The sequence below is a fragment of the Octopus bimaculoides genome, chromosome 3, assembly GCF_046866305.1.
Source record: "Octopus bimaculoides isolate indiv1 chromosome 3, ASM4686630v1, whole genome shotgun sequence".
In the NCBI taxonomy this organism is placed as follows: Eukaryota; Metazoa; Mollusca; class Cephalopoda; order Octopoda; family Octopodidae; genus Octopus; species Octopus bimaculoides.
Window position 1 is genome coordinate 67,008,041 of NC_142930.1, and position 21,723 is coordinate 67,029,763.

At 35.2% G+C, this 21,723-nt stretch overlaps 1 protein-coding gene across 12 annotated transcripts in view; it reads left to right on the top strand.

Moving 5' to 3' along the window:
• LOC106867394 (uncharacterized) overlaps nt 1–21,723 on the top strand; it is a 195,260-nt gene that overhangs the window by 150,121 nt on the left and 23,416 nt on the right. For 6 of the 12 annotated variants that reach the window (XM_089349136.1, XM_089349137.1, XM_089349134.1 and 3 more), the window contains exons 3-5: nt 1,702–1,834; nt 14,025–14,072; nt 20,670–20,849. In XM_089349136.1, the coding sequence (XP_089205262.1) occupies nt 1,702–1,834; nt 14,025–14,072; nt 20,670–20,849 (361 nt within the window). Of the gene's footprint in view, nt 1–1,200; nt 1,406–1,701; nt 1,835–14,024; nt 14,073–20,669; nt 20,850–21,723 lie in introns of those variants that run through there. The other 6 variants (XM_089349138.1, XM_089349139.1, XM_089349133.1 and 3 more) reach the window with 3 other exon arrangements.

Here is a 21,723-nt window from a genome sequence, read left to right on the forward strand (position 1 = left end):
TATATATATATAATTGTGTGTGTGTGCATGCATGTTTGTGTATATATGTGTGTCTGCATGTGTATCTATCTATGTACACACTCACACATTTGGTTCTTTCTATCAAGTAAACAATACAAAGCATAGATCAATTGCTATATGTTCATGTTCTCCAGTTCCAAGATAATTTTTCTAAAGAGCTTGTTTCTTGTCTCACTTTGCTACTAAGTCCATTAAGAAATTGGGTTAGAATGCTCAATCATTCTATTAAATGAGTGGCATGTGTATGAAGATAAGGAGATTCTTAACAAGTTTAGACATCATAAAGATCTATACATTTTTACTGAATTTTTTCATTTTTTGTTTATGATAATGATCCATTATTCCATTGTGTATGTTTTTGCAGCTTGGGATACTTTGTAATGCTAATTTCTGAACCATGAACCAACATCGATTTTAGTTTGTCAGATCAAAGAAAACTGAATGTGTCTTGTTTTAGTGCACAGCCAATAAAGAATTGAATGCCTAAAATTGCATCTAAGCACTTTTATTCAGCCAAAGCTGGAGTAAAAATATGGGTTAAAAGTTGCAATGATACAATGGAGGAGGTGAAAACCACTAAATCAGATAAAAAATGGAATTCAGTATAAAGAATGTTGATGCCTCTATTTCAACAGAAGTACAATATAATGCATTTGAGGGTTTCATTATTTGCCTTAACAACTCCCCCTTTCAACTTTTATTAATATCTACAACTCTTAAGGTTGTGAGCTGGCAGAATTGTTATCATACCAGGCAAAATGCTTAGCAGCATTTCATCCATCTTTACATTCTTAGTTCAAATTCCACCAAGGTCGACTTTGCCTTTCATCCTTTCAGGGTCAATAAAGCAAGTACCAGTTGAGCACTGGGGTTGATGTAATCGACTTACCACCTCCCCCAAAATTGCTGGCCTTGTGCCAAAATTTGAAATCAATATTTACGACTATGAATGTAAAGATTCTCTTGACATCAATGAGGAAATGTCATTTAATAAATGTTGAAATATATGCCCTCTTCAGGCAACATTTGCATTAAGGAATATTTTGTTTGTTGTTCTAAGTGTAAAAATTTAAATGTTTGCTTTCAGTTTTAAAGACAAAACATAGGATTACATATTGGCTATCACAATGCTTCCTGCTACTCTGAACTAGCTGTGTACTAATACTACTGCAACTATCCAGGTTTTTCAGTTGTAGGTGTTTGGATTGGGCATCAGTCATATTAATATCACCAGTCAGGGAGGGCTTACTTGCAAAGGTCAGAGGTGCTGATTAATCCAGGTGTATGCACAGGTTATTGAAAGATTTCTATTTTGATATAATTTGAAAATTTTAAAGTGGTGCAATACTTCTATATAATTTTAAAATTCCCGTAGTTATCTAAAGTAAGTAAATGATTTCACTTTTTAAACTGCTTACTAATTCATACTTGTGTGTGTGAATAAGAGGTCAGGTGAGACTTTGTGAGACAAGTTGACTTCTAATATCTGTAAATATTGTTTGCCTTTCAAAAGTATACATACACTTTCTGTGTCTCTTACTCATTCACACACGCACACACACTACATATATATATATATATATATATATATATATATATATATATACACACACACACATACAGACACACATGTATATATATATATATCTATACTTTTCTATTCTTGTCCTTACTTTCTAGATTGGCTCATTTTGAATATGTCAAAAGTGAGGATTTGGAGAAGATTGGCATGGGAAAACCTGCTATTCGACGTTTGCTTGATGCTGTTAAAAGGAAACGTACTCTCAGGAAAAAAGGAGGGATTTTTGAAAAGGTAATTCTGTTTTTTTTTTTTTTTTTTTTTTTTTTTTTTCATATTCATAGATATCCCTATACATTCTAAGCTTAAATTCCACCCCTCTTATGCAGTTATTCATCCACTCTATGCAAGGCAAGCTCTGTGAATTTCTGGCCTTGAACCTAATATCAGAAATTAATAGCATTCCTGTACATAGAATTTTCTCCCTCTCCATAAACTGATAATATAATATAAAATATATATGATATTAATATCATGGTAGTTTGCAAGTTATTTTCAATATGTTGTGTATGTGTACAAAATACTTCACATGTGTTAGTATTAAACTGTGCAAACATGATGTAGCTTACAGTGATAAAGTATAAACACTGAAACAAGTTTTCATTGATTTTTGGTGTGAACTTTTTATATTTTAAAATATTTTCTTTCACTTTCATATCAAAGTAATGTTGAATTTAGTTTTGTGTTGAGTTTGAAATGAATTCTGTCTCCTAAGTGCTTTGCAAGATTTACTCAAAATCATAAGAAATTTTATTTTGCTACTTATACTTTGTGAAGGCACACTGTGATTTTTTGAAGTCACAGTTTAGCTACACCCTCATCTAAATACATTTCAATCAAGTTTTCTGTGGTACTTTTCGAGCTGCTACTCTTGTATTGATGTATTCATTTACACTGAGGTTTAAGGCGGTGAGCTGGCAGAATCGTTAGCACACTGGGCAAAATACTTAGCAACATTTCATCCATCTTTATGTTCTGAGTTCAGATTCCACCAAGGTCGACTTTACCTTTCATCCTTTTGGGGTTGGGGGTCGATATAATCGACTTACCAACTCCCTCAAAATTGCTAGCCTTGTGCCAAAATTTGAAACCCATTTACACTGAGGTTTATTCTACATCAGCCATTACAGATAATGGCTAATAATTTTCAGTTGTAAATTAAAAGTATGTTATTATTGGTGTTTGATGATTGTTGTTGTTTAGCCTGAAGTCATCTCTGATCAAGCAGACATATTAATCAAAAGGCATCCAAGAGATCCTGACCACCCAAGTAGGAGCTGTAGTATGGTTACTTGATCTGCTAGAAATAGTAGCCAAATATTCTTCAAATCACACTGTACTGTCTTTTGATGATAGTTGTTTATTTTGTTGTTTTATCCCTTATCTGCTATTATGATACTGGATCAACTGAAGTTCAAATGATAATGCTGAGGCTGTACCAGTAATGACAGTAACTGCACTATAATTTGACAGTTATTTGACTAGCTCAGCTCAGGGGAAGTAATCTTTCCTTCAGCTTGATAAGTACTTCTTTTGCCATGTCTAGTTTTACTGACATTAAAATTATCTCCATAAGTTCATGTTAAACAATTTCTCTAATTCTTTCTGTTTATTTCTTCCTCTGTGTATATGCATGCATATATACTTCCACACCTCTATATCTATACACACATACATCACACACACAATTTTTACATGTACACTATGTAAGAAATTATTTCTAGTCTTGCTCTAGAATAAGTGTGGTGTTACAACTTCCATAAAGAGCAGTTCCAGCTACCAGATAATCTATATTTTGAATTTATTGGGTCTCATTAAGCTTTAGTGCAGTCATAGAACATACGCTCTTTCAGTCAGATTGTTTATGTATCAATCAATATTTAGTCTAAATTACTTGGTTGTGTTATGTATGTATTTATGTATTTATGTCAACTACAATAAGGTTGACATGCAAAATATTTTTTATCTTTTACTCAATGCTGTATTTTACAGTTAGCCTGTTATAGAAAGTTTCTTTAACAATATATTCCAAATAAAACAAATATGTAACCCCAACATTCTTCAGACTATTGACAGTGTTTGCATAGCTTGACACCATATCACTTGAGTTGTGTTTATTTAATAATGAAATATGATACAACAGCAAAACAACTGCCTTCTTTGATTTGGGGTCAAGCGTACTGTCAGTGTTGGAGCTACACTAGAAACTCTCAGTATGTGTGTGCTAGCTATCTGTTGGAGAGTTACTATCAAATAGGAACCTGATAGCAGTACTAACCTTTTTGAGTTATGCTGAGGGTTCAACTGAAGTAGAAAAGACGAGTAATTAGGATAGACAACAGCAAAATTTCAAAGTAACCATTATGTGGGAACAGAAGGATGAATCCTAAGCTGAAGCAGTGACTCAAGAACTAAGTAAAGAACTAATACAATGATATATGACAAGCTCACAGACAATCGGGGTGTCTATAGCACTAGGCAGACAGTAAAAGGTGATAAAAAAACTGTTGACAAAAAAATGAACTGCTGCATCTGAGAAACACTGAAACTTATATGAAACTTTTTGCTGCTGCTCTCTCTAATACCAACTTTTTTTAAGGATATATTCTATTAATCCATTTTTATGTATTAGAATGTGATGGTTTCCTAATCTAAACCAAACTAGAAAAGATTGATTTCTATAGATATGGCATAGAAATCTCAACCGCTAGCACAATAAACATGGTATGATGCAGATTTCTTGTCATCTACTATCAAATTATTGCTAGTAGCTGATGTTTATATGTATCTACCAGAGAAATACAGGTATATAATAGCCTTATGTCTACTTATGAAATTATACAGATATTGTACTTTATTTTAAATGTGATATTATAAAGAACTGCAGTTTTGATTGACATGACAAATATTGTTTATATAGACATTAGGATGAATTTGATGACCTACCAGATGATGCAATATGTCTGTGAGAGTGACTTGTCCTAAATAAGTAATTATTTGGATATTATTTAGTAATGTGTGTACCATTTTATGTAATATAACAATATTGTATGAAAGAAAAAAAAATATAACCTTGATTTCCTCTTCCCAGGCTACAGGCCCACACCCCCAACACCCATACTGTTAGGATTGGCACTCTCAACGTCGGCACGCTGAAAGGTAGATCTGGTGAAATTGTTGAGATGCTTGAACGGAGATGCGTAGATATGTGCTGCATCCAGGAAGTAAGATGGAGAGGAGGTTCTGCAAGGTTCCTCACAGGCAAAGAACACAGGTACAAGATTTTCTGGGCAGGGAACACTGACGGGGTCGGGGGCGTAGGAATACTTCTAGCGGAGAAATGGGTGGATAAGGTAATCGAGGTCGTTAGAGTAAGTGACAGAGTACTTAAGATCAGACTAGTGCTTCATCATAGATTAGCTACTGTCATCTCAGCCTATGCACCTCAACCTGGGCTACCAGATGGTCTGAAAGACCAATTCTATGACACCCTCTTGCAAACTACCTCGTCGACGAGTGACAGGGACCTTCTCTTTGTGGCTGGAGACTTCAACGGTCATGTCGGACGTCGTGCTGGGGGCTTCCATGGCATACATGGAGGCTATGGCTTCGGTTCCCGCAACGAGGAGGGAACCAGACTGCTGGAGTTCTGTGATGCAACCAATCTTATAGTCTGCAATACCAACTTCAGGAAACCTGCCAGTCACCTAGTCACCTACCGCTCCGGCAGACACTCTAGCCAAATCGACTACATCCTCGCCAGAAATAGGGAAAGAGGGCGGCTTATAAATGCCAAAACCTACCCTGGCGAAGAATGTACCCCACAACATAGATTAGTAGTTAGCGACTTTGGGATCAAGGCAAAATGGGTGCCCAGAATTAGACAGGCTTGGAGAAGAAGGGTGTGGAAGCTTAAAGACCCTGCAAACGGACAGAGACTTAGAGACAAGTTACTTGAAGCATTTAACGAAATAGAAGGGGATATAGCATCATACAACGTGGAAGACAATTGGAGATTTCTGCGGGACAACCTGTTGAAAGCCACCGACCAGATTTGTGGGTGGTGTAAGGTCCCCTCCCAACCCAGAGTAACGTGGTGGTGGAACAAGGAGGTAGACAGGGCTATTAGACAAAAGAAACAAGCTTGGAAGGACTGGAAGAACGGTGGTAGCAGGGAATTGTACCAATGTGCCAGAAGGGAGGCTAGGCGACAGGTTTATTTAGCCAGAGGGGAAGCAGATAAGGAAAGATTTGCCAATGTTCTGCGCCGTGAGGACCAAAGACTCGAGGTATCTCGGGTTGCAAGACAGTGTAGGAGAGAGAATAGTGATGTTGTAGGAGAGAAATGTGTTCGCATGGATGATGGTACGCTTGCATTAAATGAGGATGCAAAGAAAGAGGTCTGGAGATGCCACTACGATAGATTGCTTAATAAAGAGAATGAATGGGAGAAAGAGAGCCTGCCTTATGTCGACCCAATAGAGGGACCAGCTATCCGAGTTGATAGTACCAGGGTAGATAAAGCAATTAAGAGTATGAAGACCGGGAAAGCCCCCGGCCCATCAGGAATCACTGCAGAGATGCTCAAAATATCTGGCAGTGTTGGCTATAGCCTAGTCACCCGTATTACGAACCAGGTGATACACGAAGGAGTCATACCCTATGACTGGTGTAGCAGCATCATAGTCAACTGCTACAAAGGTAAAGGGGACGCTTTAGATACAAATAATTACAGAGGCATCAAGCTGTTAGATCAGGTTATGAAAGTTACAGAGAGGGTCATAGCCCAACTAATTAGGGAGCGAATCAATTTAGATGAGATGCAGTTTGGGTTCGTGCCAGGTAAAAGCACTACTGATGCCTTATTTCTAGTGAGACAGTTGCAAGAGAAATACCTAGCCAAGGATAAACCTCTGTACCTGGCTTTCGTTGACATGGAGAAAGCCTTTGACAGGGTCCCCCGATCCCTTATCTGGTGGTCAATGAGGAAACTTGGGATAGAAGAATGGCTAGTGAGAGCTGTGCGAGCCATGTACAGAGATGCGGCCAGTAAGGTGAGGGTTGGAAATGAGTACAGCAATGAATTCCGGGTAGAGGTAGGGGTCCACCAAGGTTCCGTCCTCAGCCCCCTATTATTTACCATAGTCCTCCAGGCAATCACAGAGGAGTTCAAGACAGGTTGCCCCTGGGAGCTCCTCTATGCTGATGACCTTGCCCTAATTGCGGAGTCACTATCAGAACTAGAGGAGAAGTTTCAGGTGTGGAAGCAAGGTCTAGAATTGAAGGGCCTTAGAGTCAACCTAGCTAAAACCAAAATCCTAATAAGTAGGAAGGTAGATAAAACACAAACCCCTTCAGGTAGATGGCCCTGCTCAGTATGTAGAAAAGGAGTAGGTAGTAACTCTATAAGATGTACCCGGTGCAAGCTATGGACACATAAGAGGTGCAGCAACATCAAAGGCAGGTTAACTAGCAAGTTAGTTTTTGTTTGTGGCAGATGTTCAGGTGCAATAAAGACTGCAAACAAACAGGAAACAACTTCTATCTCATTCCAGGGTGAAAAACTAGAGGTAGTCGATAGCTTCCGCTATCTGGGCGACCAAGTTAGTAGTGGGGGTGGGTGCGCTGAAAGTGTAGCTGCTAGAATAAGAATAGCCTGGGCAAAGTTTAGAGAGCTCTTACCCCTGCTGGCGACAAAGGGACTCTCACTCAGAGTAAAAGGCAGACTGTATGACGCATGCGTACGAACAACCATGCTACATGGCAGTGAAACATGGGCTGTAACTGCTGAGGACATACGTAAGCTCGCAAGGAATGAAGCCAGTATGCTCCGTTGGATGTGTAATGTCAATGTGAATACCCGTCAGAGTGTAAGTATCTTGAGAGAAAAGCTGAACATTAGAAGCATCAGTTGTGGCGTGCAAGAGAGACGATTGCGCTGGTATGGACATGTGGTGAGAATGGAGGAGGATAGCTGCGTGAAAAAGTGCCACACCCTAACAGTTGAGGGAACCCGTGGAAGAGGTAGGCCCAGGAAGACCTGGGCTGAGGTGGTGAGGCAAGACCTTCGTACATTGGGCCTCACCGAGGCGATGACTACGGACCGAGACCTTTGGAAATGGGCTGTGCGTGAGAAGACCCGGCAAGCCAAGTAAGATCGTTGCCAGTGCCCCTGGACTGGTTCTTGTGCGGGTGGCACATGAGATGCACCATTTTGAGCGTGGCCGTTGCCAGTACCGCCTGACTGGCTCCTGTAGGATTTTCGAGCGAGATCGTTGCCAGTGCCCCTGGACTGGCTTGTGCGGGTGGCACATAAAAGACACCATTTCGAGCGTGGCCGTTTTCGTGCAGGTGACACGTAAAAGCACCCACTACACTCTCTGAGTGGTTGGCGTTAGGAAGGGCATCCAGCTGTAGAAACTCTGCCAAATCAGACTGGAGCCTGGTGTTGCCATCCGGTTTCACCAGTCCTCAGTCAAATCGTCCAACCCATGCTAGCATGGAAAGCGGACGTTAAACGATGATGATGATGATGATGATGATGATGATTACTATCAACAAGCTTCTCAGCTCTGACACCAATCCCCAAACTGCTTTGTTGTTGGAGTTTCGGTTATATATTAAAAATAAATTGATTTCCTAAAGAGCTATGATATTTAATATGTAAATACTCCATCTTTGCCTGTGTCAAGTAACTTCCAGCTGGTGCAATTACAGTACATCTAATGGATATTTGCTACTCAAGCTGTGTGAAGAAGTGCCATTCCCAAACAGTAGAAGGAACCCGTGGTAGAGGGAGACCCAGGAAGACATGGGATGAGGTGGTGAAGCATGACCTTCAAACATTGGGCCTCAAAGAGGCTATGACAAAAGACCGAGACCTCTGGAGATATACTGTGACTGAGAAGACCCGGCAAATAATGTGAGATCACAGCTGTAGCCTACACCAGTGACGCATAACCAGCCCACTCAAAAAAGTACCTTTGGATCATAGGACAACATGCCATGCTTGAGAAGACCTATTGAGTCAAGTACATCAACATCAACATCAAATCAAACCACAATCAGATGGAAATTGTAATTGTGGCTGATGTAATTGTAATTGTGGCAGCACTGGTGCTGCCTGTCTTACTCCACATGCCGGTGGCACGTAAAAAGCTCTATCCGAACGTAGTCAGTGCCAGCCCCCTCGCCATGACTGGCTCCTGTGCCAGTGGCACATAAAAAGCACCATCTGAACATGGCCGATGCCAGCGCCGCCTTGACTGGCCCCCGTGCTGGTGGCACGTAAAAAAAGCACCATTCAAACATGTTCGATGCCAGCCCCCTCTGACCCCTGTGCCAGTGGCACATAAAAAGCACCCACTACACTCTCAGAGTGGTTGGCATTAGGAAGGGCATCCAGCTGTAGAAACACTGCCAGATCAGATTGGAGCCTGGTGCAGCATCCTGGCTTCCCAGATCCCAGTCAAACCGTCCAACCCATGCCAGCAAAGAAAACAGACATTAAACGATGATGATGATGATGATGATGATGATGATGATGATGATGATGATGATAGTAAGCTATCACTGTTAGTCTTCTAACATTATAGTAACATTGTGGTTGTTATATGATATTGATTAGAGAATAGTTTCTTGTAAAACTTTTGCATCAACCAGCTATAGGAAAAGATACTGGTACCCAGTCGTCTTTCTATTTGTTCATGTTCACTATTTTTTAATAGTTAATTAAAAATAAGATTTATATTCTTCTATCTATTCTGAATGACTGAAGCATAGTCATCACAACTGTCGCCCTCATTATGACGTTATATATTCAGTAGATCTGGAGCAGAATGTGTAACCAATCACATAGCTCTACTTGCTACATGTCATTTACATGAAATCATGTAATTGATGTTGTCTAACCATTTTCATGTATATTTAAAAGATTCTAGAAAAATCAAAAAAAATTTTTTTTATATATATTTCTTGAATCTTCCTCTATCATAGCATACAGGTTTTCTTCATATTTCTTTGATGATACACTAGATTAAGGTTTTACACTACAGCAAATTGTTTTGACATTTTCACAACAGTTTAGATATGTTTTGTTTGGGTAGGAAAGCATTGAAAGAGATAATGTAAATCTCATAGAGATTTCAAACCCTAGTTGTGCCATTATTACCAGAACACTGTTGTTTGAAAACAAATCATTTATTATAGCTGCATATTAAAGTTTTTTGTTTCTAACAAAATTTTCTTTTAATGCATTATCAATTTTGTCATTGCTAAAGCAAGCTTCCAGCTCAAATTTATAATTAGTCATACTGGCAGTCTCATGGGTAATTATAAAATAAAGATCTAAAGGAAATGAGTTAAAACAGATCTTTTATTAACAGTTTCCAGATAAGTCTAATCTCCATTATTATAATCTTGATTATGTATTCTGATATCTTTGCTGCTCAGACATTTGCTCTTGTGAAGACATTTGGTGAGAGTCAAATGCTTTACTTCACAAAGTAATTTTCTTAGTTTTAAATCCTATTTCTGTATTTCTCTTGAAATTTCATCATTTTTTTTCATTTTTAACAGTTTATTATGATACCTATATTCCAAGTCATAAGATAATTACTGAATAAGTTGCTACATTTAATTTTGGAATACCTGTTCTTAGACTGATATTAATAGCAGTTTTTATTTTCTTAATTTGTATGTGGTGTGTGTGTGTGTGTGTGTGTGCGTTTATGTGGGTGTGTGCATGGGTGAGGGAGAGAAGGGAGAGTGAGAGAATGAATGTTCTGCTTTGTTGTAGAATTGTAAAATTTTTCACTTTATTCATGTGTCAGCTATATTTGTATCTATGTGAACTTTGATTATGTATGTATGTGTGGCATATGACTGACAAATGTTAAAGAACAGTTTGAAAGAGAGATATTCATGTAGCTATGACTAATGCTGCTTACATATGTAAAAGGGAAACAGTTTGAAAGGAAAACATATCTGCAGATTGGATTTGTTCTCTAGAAGATAAATATAAATCTGCAAAGCTGGGAACATCTTTTCTTTTTCATGGCTAAAGACATTTTGCATTCTAATAAAGAAATAATTTTTCTCTCAAGCTAGAACCATGTTTTTGAAGTTTAAAAGTTTAACCTTCTGAAGACAAATTAATTACAATCCAGGATGATTTAGGTCAGATATTTAAGATGATTATTTTATGTTGATAGGTTTAAGATATATTTTGACCTGTAGGTCAAGTTGCTATGGGAGCAAATGTAATTTCTCTCAGTATAACTCCTTGTTAAAACCTGAACAAACCAAAAACATAACTGAATGAATACACAATCAACTTAATTGTAATTTCTCTTCAATCTTGATGTCTTGAATGTTTTTTATCACTCTAGTTTTTGAAATCCTTGTCAATGAAATACTTTTGGTATTCAGGTATTTAAGAAAATAATGAATGAATGTAACAGAGAGACAGTTTAGATATAGGTTTGTATGTAAACACACACTCTTTCTCATTGAGAAAATGAATGTTACTATCTACCTCTCTGTTTAGAATAGAAATGGTATGATCGTCTAGACATTTTATATATGTATTGATAATTTCAAGGGGAATGTTTTTCATAAGGGTAAAAAACTGTAGGTGAAATTGAGTTAGTTATAAAATTATTAGAAAGAATTTGGACAGCTTTGAGCTGCTGATAGTCAACTGTTCAAAATTAAGTGTACAAAAAGATGAGTAGTAGAAACAGTTACCTTGTAAAGACAGAATGAAATTTGTGAATAAGTTGAGGTAAGTTAACGGTATGGAATTAAGGCCAGTATATTTTGTTTGTAAATAACCAGGATAAAGAGAGTAATAAGTAACTGAAGAAAATTCGGGGAAAGAGTGATCTTACATTTTTCTGAAATTACCTACATTAAGATTGAGTTGGAAGATAATCTATAACCAATGTTGCTGTATTTTAACAGTAATTTTGTCTACCAGGGTTTTTACATTTTTAGTTGAGGTTAATGTTTTGCCATTGGATAGTTTCTTCATATTCTGGTTTAAAAAATGTTTTTATCAGTCCCACTGCATGGCATCTTGGGCAAGTGTCTTCTACTATAGCCTCGGGCCGACCAAAGCCTTAAGAGTGGATTTGGTAGACGGAAACTGAAAGAAGCCCGTCGTATACATGTATATATATATATGTGTGTGCTTATGTTTGTGTGTCTGTGTTTGTCCCCCTAGCATGGCTTGACAACTGATGCTGGTGTGTTTATGTCCCTGTGACTTAGCAGTTCGGCAAAAGAGACCGATAGAATTAGTATTAGGCTTACAAAGAATAAGTCCTGGGGTCGATTTGCTCGACTAAAGGCGGTGCTCCAGCATGACCACAGTCAAATGACTGAAACAAGTAAAAGAGTATCTAACAAGCCATAACTGCAATTAAAGGATGGCCTACAGAGGAGTGAGAATCAAACATATTGCTAAGAATATGTAAATCCAAAGACTCATTCTTCATTGACACAACTATGCTACTCATTATAATGATTTCTAACCTTGGCATAAGGCCACAAATTTGTGGGGAGGGTATAATCTATTTTGCTAGTCCCAGTACTTGACTGATATTTATTCTATCACTCTCAGAAGGATGAAAGGAAGCAGGATTTGAACTCAGTATGTAAAAGACATACGTAAATACTGCAAGGTATTTACTCTGGCACCCTGCCATTTCCGTCACTCCACCACCCTTATAATAATAATAATAATAATAATAATAATAATAATAATATGCTAATCTGCCTATATTTAACTTGCCACTTACATTTACATAGAACTTATCTTTTGCTTTCCTACATCTTCCTCTTGTAATTTTTATCATTTCACTTATCTATTTTTGCATATTTGCATGAATTCAACAAGTCTGCTTGGCCAACTATACAAATAAATATCTGGTAACTTATTGAACAAATGAGCATAAATAATTTGTGTGAAGGCTTTGCAGAATGTTCTTGTTCATATCAACTAAGCAAAAAATACAAACTCAAAAAACCTCCCCATTAAGGTAACTGTAAATTATAACTCTTATAGCATTTAGCTATTTAGTGTTTGTTCCCATACTCAGTTTGTTATAGTTTTGGATTTTTATTTTGATTTTTGATTTTTTTTTTTTTGTTACCTGTCTGATATATATCTTTCATTTTATCAAGTTGAAAGTAGAGGAGCTAATTTTATATAAAAGCAAAGAAAAATCTATGAATTGAGTCACCTCATGTTTTAATGTGTTAAACATATGTTAGGGAAGGATTTCAAAATGTACTTGTCTGATTTACTTACTATCACAAAGAACTCCTCTTCACAACACACTCAACTTATCCCTGCATTTGAAATCATTGAAATTTTCTTTTCCTTTACATAACCCTAAAATCTCTGAAACTACTTTGTATTTAGCTCTTCCTATATTTCCATTGGAAAGCAAAACAAACTTTATGCTAATTTTCTAATTTCTAGTTTCTCCAAATAGATAAATTATTTACCTTTAGGTTAAAAAAATAACTTTTTCCCATTAAGCTGCATCTAAGGCATTTGAGTTTGTGTGGAGAATAAAGTGTTTCCTAGTCCCTACAACCTTTAACTCCAAGACCCTTTAATCTCTCATTATCCAGCTTTTGCTCTAATGCATATCATAACCTTATTCCATGAAGTGAAGCTTTAATCCAGTTCACCACCAGGAACAGATTACTTATCCCACTTACAAATTTACAATAGTGTAAATGTTAAAGGATAAAAATTTATTTTAAATTAATTATTAGTGACAGAAGCAGTATTAATGTGAACAGGTAATCTTTATAGGCATCCAATATTAAGTTTGATATAAAACTTGTTCTGTTTCTTTTGATGAAAGGTTTAATGTCTGTAGGTTTGTCCATGTTGCTGAAGAGCTCTGAACAAAAAAAAAATATGTGAAGACTAGTTATCTTCCTCCATTTCTGCTTCTTTATAATGATATTCAGTGAATGGAAACAGTTTTGTCTCCTGACTTTAAACTGAATAACTTAGCCCTCATTTAGAGGCCATGACAGAATGATATTTACAGCATGATATAAAGTTGATTGATCCTTCTTAGCAATTCATAATGTTTTCAGCAATTTTGTTAAAAAATAAACAAAAGTGGATTTATGTATGACCTTTTTTCAAATTGCTATATCCTTTATTCTGCCCATGTCATTCAACTAGATGAATATAATTGATTGGCAACTGTAATATATACATCATTTATATATCAAAATAAAAAGCGTTTTCTGTTAATAGATACTAAATGCTGTTCATTTTATGCTAAAATCTGGAATATAAATTTTATTTGAGGCTTTTCACCATAGAGGAATTAGTATGGATTTTATTATTAGCTTTTCTGAAAGGGGGAAAAACTTCTTTATCTTTTTTCAGTGTGAACCCATAGATTTTCTACATTATGGCATCAATACCCTGAAAAAGGTAGTATGTTCTGTATGTTGGTGTGCTTTAACCCAACTTTGTCTTGTTCTTTTCCCTTTACATGAAACCTTACCTATTTGCTATAATTCACTCACTCACAATACACAAACTGTGAACTGTTCATTTCACTTTAAAACACTCCTGCTTCATCACCATCATCACTCTCATCCTCCTCACTATCATCACTATCAACATTACCATCAGTGAGACTTCAACAGTATATAGAATGATGAGAAGTGACAGAAAGGTGTTTGTCATCAAATTATGGAGGCTGACTAAGTGTCCAAACAGTAAGAATTTGTGTGTACATTCATGCCTGTGTGTGGAAAATGGCTATGAAAAGCTTGTTACAGCTGTAACAAACTTTTCATATACCTAACAATGTTTCTTTAAATAAAAGCTTGAAATAACCCACCTTTGAATTTATATCATTTTTTTATATTGTCTAATTCTACTAACATGAGTGAGTCTTGTATAAATTTTTTAAAAATATTTTGAGGCTTTTTTTTTTTTATCACCTTTATTTATTGGCCATGCTGCGATATTTCCATCATGAAGCAAATAAGGGACTCAATAAGATTTTCATTTACAAAATACAATCTAAGATAACATTATGAAGTTATTGCAGTTTGCTATTGCAATATGTCTTTTGGAAAAAGATAAGCTCAATGCTTTCCTATTTCACTATTATCATTTGCTGTCAATGTTAGATTTGGTTATCTTTGGTTTAACACTAAAAGAGGTTATATATATTTTAGGCAGTTCTTCTAAAGAGAAATTACAAAATAGAAGACTAAAAGAAATTTTGGAGTAGTTATAATTTTATAGTGTAAGATTATTAATTATGTATTAAATGCTATTTTTCTCATCTTGATGACTGAGAAATTCAGTTGTTTTGTGTAATATTTTGTTCATGATCTCATGGGTGATTTTGTACTAAATAATGATGAAAGAAAAGCAACATAGAAGTATCAGTATAAGAAACGACTCAACAGAGTATGAATGGGATGAAGAGAGTTTATCCGTAGATAAGACAATGAGAACAGCAAAACATTGAGGGATAGTTGCCAACACACATAAAACCAGAAAGCTAGTAGAATTAGTACAAGTCATTCTGTTAACTAATCAGATCATGCAGGAAAGTATTATCTTTGAAGACTAGTATAGTAGTACCATTATTAAGTTCCATAAAAGCTCTAGAGAGAGTAGATAACAGGGGTCTTCTCTAACAAACCAGCAAGAAGAGTAACTGAAAGAGTCATAGCACAGCTTGTATAGGCTGGGATTGAGACAGGTAGTTTGTGTCTGTCTGTACCACTACATAAAGCACATAAATTCAAGATGGTTCAAACATTGTACAATGGGGTTGTCACATATACTGTTTATAAAAGTCTTATAAAAACATTTTCTTTATGAAGAATTCACATAAATATTAATTAAAACTAAGAATTCATATTGCTTTTTATTAACATAGGTTTTGAAATAATCTCAATATTCTGAACTTTTATATATGAATATCTTCTTAGCACTGCAGGTGAAATCAAAAGCCCATTGTAAGTCACAATGTCTGGAAGATTACAATAGTCGAGACGATCGTATTAGTTTATAGTAGGAATGTCAAAACTCAAACAGAATTGAGGTAATAAGCTATGTTTGTTTATGTAGGACAAAATTTTAATATGATACAGGCACCTCTTGTATAACCAGGAGGTATATGGAGATTTCAGTTAGACTAATTGGCATTCTATAATATATGCATGTTATTTGCAATGTTGTAAATTAGTGTTATCTAATGATTATAAAACATAGCATTTTAGTGTAATTTACTAGAGTTTGAAGATAGTACTGTTCCTGAGATGATCTAATTAGTACCACTAGTGAATCTGCAAATAACTTAGTAACTTAAATGCAAAGTTGCCTTTTGAGCAGAGCTACTTTTTCTCCAAACAAGAAGTATTTGGCAAATATGTAATGTGTGGTTGTGAAAGATGAACAGGAGTTGAAAAAGAACTGCAGTATTAATAAACTTGTGACAGACTGAGCATGTGTGTATTAAGAAAATAATTGTCTCACAACTATTAAGTACTACATCATTAAAAAGGTATAACTATGTAATATAAATGGATGATGCTGTTTATAAAAAAAAGTTCTGCAAACAATGATGAAGTATGCTATTTCCATGTATGTTGAATTTGGGTATTTTTTGAGTAAGAGACTGTCTTTCACGATAATGTCACTTAAATTAGAAGTAAAATTTGGTGTTTTCAGCAAGCTTAAACCAAATGAAGTAATCTACCTTGGTTCAGGGACACCATACTTACCATAGCTGCTGGTTGATAGGGTAGATTTCATTACTTTTTATTCATCAGATTAGTATTTTCAAACTTGGAAACTTTGTCACAGTTATTTAAATTGGGGATCAATTTTCTAGAAACTCAGTTGTGGAGTAATTTATTTACGTTGAAAATATTAAATGATTTCTTAAAATATTTAAGCTTTTTAAAAAAAATGTAATAGCTGTTCTATATTTAAATGAATGGTTTAGAAAATAGCTATATATATATATAATGAAACAAACTATTAGGCAAATGACAAGCTCTTAGAAATATAATTACAATTTAACATACTTTGTAATTTTAAGTATTATTCACTAATGTTTGGTGTTTGGCTTCTACTGATAATGCATGGAGATGTGTATAACATATATAAATATATATAGATAAATAGGTGTGTTTTTTCATTATATTTGCAGTGTAATAATCTTTGCATGGAGATATTCTGAACAACACTATTTTTTCATTAAATGTTTTCAAAAATGTATAACTTAACAATAAAGAAATGATATAAAAGTGAACAAGATTGTTTTAATTTTCCAATTCAAAAAGCCAAAGGAAAGTGTGGAGAGGAGAACTTTGTCTTGTGGTATTCCAGGGGTCATTGAAAAACTGAGGTTGTACTTAATCTGATTCCTTCCCTCAAAATTTGAGTCCTTGTGGCTCTATTAGAAATCAGTATTGTTAACTATAACTATTGTATACTGTTGTGCAACATAGAAATTCACATATTTGCTAACATTTAGCTGTTCAGTAAAAAATAGCAGAAATTTAAATAAAATCAAAATATAAATAGCATCTGTAAAGCTTGAGTACCTGTGTGCATATGTATATTTATGCACACACATATATATATGCATGTGTGTGTGTGTGTGTGTGTGTGTATATATATATATATATATATATATATATATATACATACACACATACATGTGCATGCGCGCACACACACACACACACAGGCGCGCGTGTGCGCATACTTAGGGTGTAAAATTGACAGTTGTAAGAGCATCAGACACAGTGATTTGTAGTAGATGTTCTGCCTCTCTGCTTCCTGGGTACAAATCCCACCCAAATCAACTTTGCCTTTCTGTTCTTTCATGCTTAACAAATGACATACCAGGAGTGGGCTGTGAACTGGGGAGATACTTAGTATCTTTTTCAGTGCTGTGACTTCTGAGTTCATATCCTGCCTTCTGCTTGGGAAGTCCTTAAGCAAGTGGTTAAGAGAACTTTGGAATCCAAGTCCTATGTCCTCAACAAATGGACATATTTATATATATCTAAATGTATACTCAAAAATATTTCCTTTTAAGATTGGTTCTTCAGTACTACTGATGTTTAACTTTACACCATCTCAAGAATCAAATATTTCTGAAAAATTTCATTTTGGCTCTTTAACAGTCAAAATAACTGTATAATTTCCATGAGTGCTGCAAGTATTTAGCAATATTTATAGCGTTTTATTTTGCTTTTTTATATTATACTTCTTTGTATTTTATATTATACTTATACAATTTTATGAATATTTTCCTCATCTTTTGTTGTTATCATTTGAAAATTACCCCCACCCCACCTACCTTTGCTTACTGCGTTTATATATATATATATATATATATATATATATATATATATATATATAAGCAATGATTTTTAAATAAAACTCTTGTTTTATTACTTACAAGATCAAAAGATTGAAACTAGTCAAACGAAAAGTTGGTCTGTGTTAGCTACTAAATGTCTTATTTTGTTACACACACACACACACACACACACACACACACATACACACACACGCACAGAAAATGAAAACAGAGACTTATTGTGTATGACATTCATTAAACCACTACCATTGTTATCCAAATTCAAACCACTGACTCTTTTGAATCACTTTCTCTTAGCCCTTTTTAGTTTTAATTTACCCTTGGTCAAAAATGTACTAATCTCTCTCTCTCTCTCTCTCTCTTTGTTATATATATTGTCTAAAACTGATCAAATATAAGAACACTGTTATGTTGATGAGACTAAAATCAAGGCTGAAACATGTTACCATATTAATTCATCATCTTTGAATCCAAAATTAGATTGTCCATTTTATCTGAGCATGATTAATTTAACTGTGAATTTATTCTCAATTTCTCAGGATTTATCTCTACTTTTCATTCAGAATTACTAATGATTGCTGCTAGTTTTTTGTTTGTAATGTCTGCCTGTGAGGAAAATTTTAATAAATCAAGAAATGATCAAGTATAGCATTCAATACATCTTTGCTATTCAAATTCATGCTACTGTCAGTTTTGAGTTATTTCTCCTTAACACTTAACAGTTTTGTGTGTGATTATATATATATATATATATATATATATATATATATATATATATACACACATACACACACACACACTCTCTCTCTCTCTCTCTCACTTATACTTCGAAAGTGCAGTGCTGCAAGATGATTTGTTAGAAGGCTAGAGGCTACAGCAGGAGATATTTTCCCAAGGTGTCACTCACTGAGATAGAATTCAAAGCAAACTCTGTATTCACATTCTCTGGTCTATGTCTACATATGCACATGCACACATGTGCACGCACATAATTATGTGTGTGTTTGTGTATGTGCACATACAGCTGTTTGTGTTGTATGTGTCTTCACTTTGATAATGTTTCAACATAACAGTGTTGTTATTTACATTTGCATAAATGATACCTCCCATAAATTGATGGTTTAGTCAGTCTCAGTGTGTGAAGAGCAGTGAGAAAAATGCACCAATTGGAAAACAATTAAATATTGGTGTCAGGAAGGGCAGCTAGCAGTAGATTACTTCTTTAATAATTCTCATCCAACTCATACCAGTATGGAAAAACGTAAATACATAGTTATAAAAGAAATGATGATGCTGAATGACAATGATGACAGTAGTGATGCTGCAGCTTGTATGTACAATGTCATACATATAGGCTATCATCAAAAGTTTCTGGACTGCACATAGTGTAATTGTGCAGTTCAGTAGTTGGGAATTTAGTGTCAGATGTAGTGTCCATAAAGTAATATTGATCTCAGTAATGTTATATAAATTCTTACCTTCGTATGGATCAAAAGATAGTGGAATTTCCATATCAACTTTAACATGCCCATTGCTTGTTCTGCTTTCCTAATTCCTTTTACAAACTGACTATCAAATAACTAAATATTTGCAACCATTATAGCTGAATACTTGAGGTGACCTGTGGTCTTTATCACTTCTCTTTCTCTACTACAGTTGAATGTATCAGCATTCATTATATTCATCATTTCTTAACCAACCTTGCTCCTCTCCCTTATTAAACCTGCCAATATTTGTTGCATTTCGTTTGTCATTCTTGTGATCATCACTTGTCATCAGCATAATGTAGATATGTTACCTTTTTTTTTTTTTTTTTAACGTCCATTGTATTCCACAAACTCTTCCTTGCAAAATGTTATCCCCCATCACACAAACAGTCACGAACACAAAAAGTAGAGAAGGTAGAATGCCTCACTGAATAACACCATACTTTACCTCAAAAGTTCACTAAGTTTCATCCACTTTGACTTGATATAAGGCTCCTTCATGCATGTTTGAAATTATGTCAGTATATTTTTTAGGTATGCTGTAACTTCTCATTATCTTTGGCAATGCTTGTTATTATATGCTATCAAAAGCATCCTCATTTCATTTGCCTATTGTATAATATGCCACACACATGCACACACACACACACACACACACACATATCAGTATAAATGTTCATGTATGTGTGTGTGTGTGTGTGTGTATGTACTTACCATATTTTTATATAGATCTTTATTCATGTGTATATTAATACTTGATTTTGTCTTCACACATACACCCACCCCCACACACACAATCATTTTGGATAACTTATTTGCAAGTTTTTGAGTTATTAATTCTATGTATTTCTACCAAATTGCTCCATTAACTTGATCTTTATATGATAGTAGGAAAATATATTGTGATAAAACTGAAAAAACTATGTATTCAGTGTTGTATTAAATACATAGGTAAATGTCATCATATATTTAGCTAATTAATTTTTCTTAAAATGCCTGTATTATATATAAATGTATATATATACATACGTATGAATATGTATGTGTGTGTGTGTGTGTATACATATAGAGAGAGTGAGAGAGAAAGAGAAAGAATGTCATGTTTCCTTTCACCTGTGTTGAAATCTGTTTACTTTCAAAACTTATCAATAACTATATTTTTTGTTTTTTAAGATTCTTCCTGGTGTAAAAACAGACAAGTCAGGTGGATCACTGAAGAAAAACCTGAAAGCCACTGAACAGTCATTGACATGTTTGATTAATGAGAAATCACTGATCCTTTATAACAAATTAGGAAATGGTTCATTTGGAGTTGTCCGAAAGGGTGATTGGACAATGCCTTCTGGAGTGAAGGTAAATAAAGGATTTTTTTTTTCCCTAGCAAAATAATGCTTATTTCTATTGATGCACAATTTGAAACTTAAATATCATCCTTCACCCATGTCTATTTGTCATCATCATTTAATGTCCATTTTGTATTTCTGTTTATCTATCTGTCCTCCTATGCATCATTGATGTATACACATCAATCTCTTCACATAAATTAGCTGCAGTAGATTTGGGATAGTTATACATATTAGAAATGAAAACTCTTTGAGGGAACTGCTACCTTTCTTCTCAAGAAGATTTGTTCCTTTCCTTTTGAAAGTCAGGTTATATAAGACAGGAGACACCAGCAATGAATATAGATTATCTACAACAATCAAAGAAAAATAATGATCTAAGTATGTTAAGGTGTGAACTTGTACAAAATCTTAAGTGTCTGTAAAATGAAAAGCAACTGGTCACCAAAAATGGAGGTCAAGATGTGCAGGGAGACAACTGTCATAATATTGATGTCATACTAGAGGAAAGAAAAGAGGCAGTGAATTGATGGATTTTTTAAGGATTTTTGTAGGATTTTCGAGCGAGATCGTTGCCAGTGCCCCTGGACTGGCTCTTGTACGGGTGGCACATAAAATACACCATTTTGAGTGTGTACCGCCTGACTGGCCTTCGTGCGGGTGACATATAAAAGCACCCACTACACTCTCTGAGTGGTTGGCGTTAGGAAGGGCATCCAGCTGTAGACACTCTGCTAAATCAGATTGGAGCCTGGTGTTGCCATCCGGTTTCACCATTCCTCAGTCAAATCGTCCACCCCATGCTAGCATGGAAAGCGGACGTTAAACGATGATGATGAGGATGATGATGATGGTACCTGTGTGCAGTAGATCACTGATGAAGT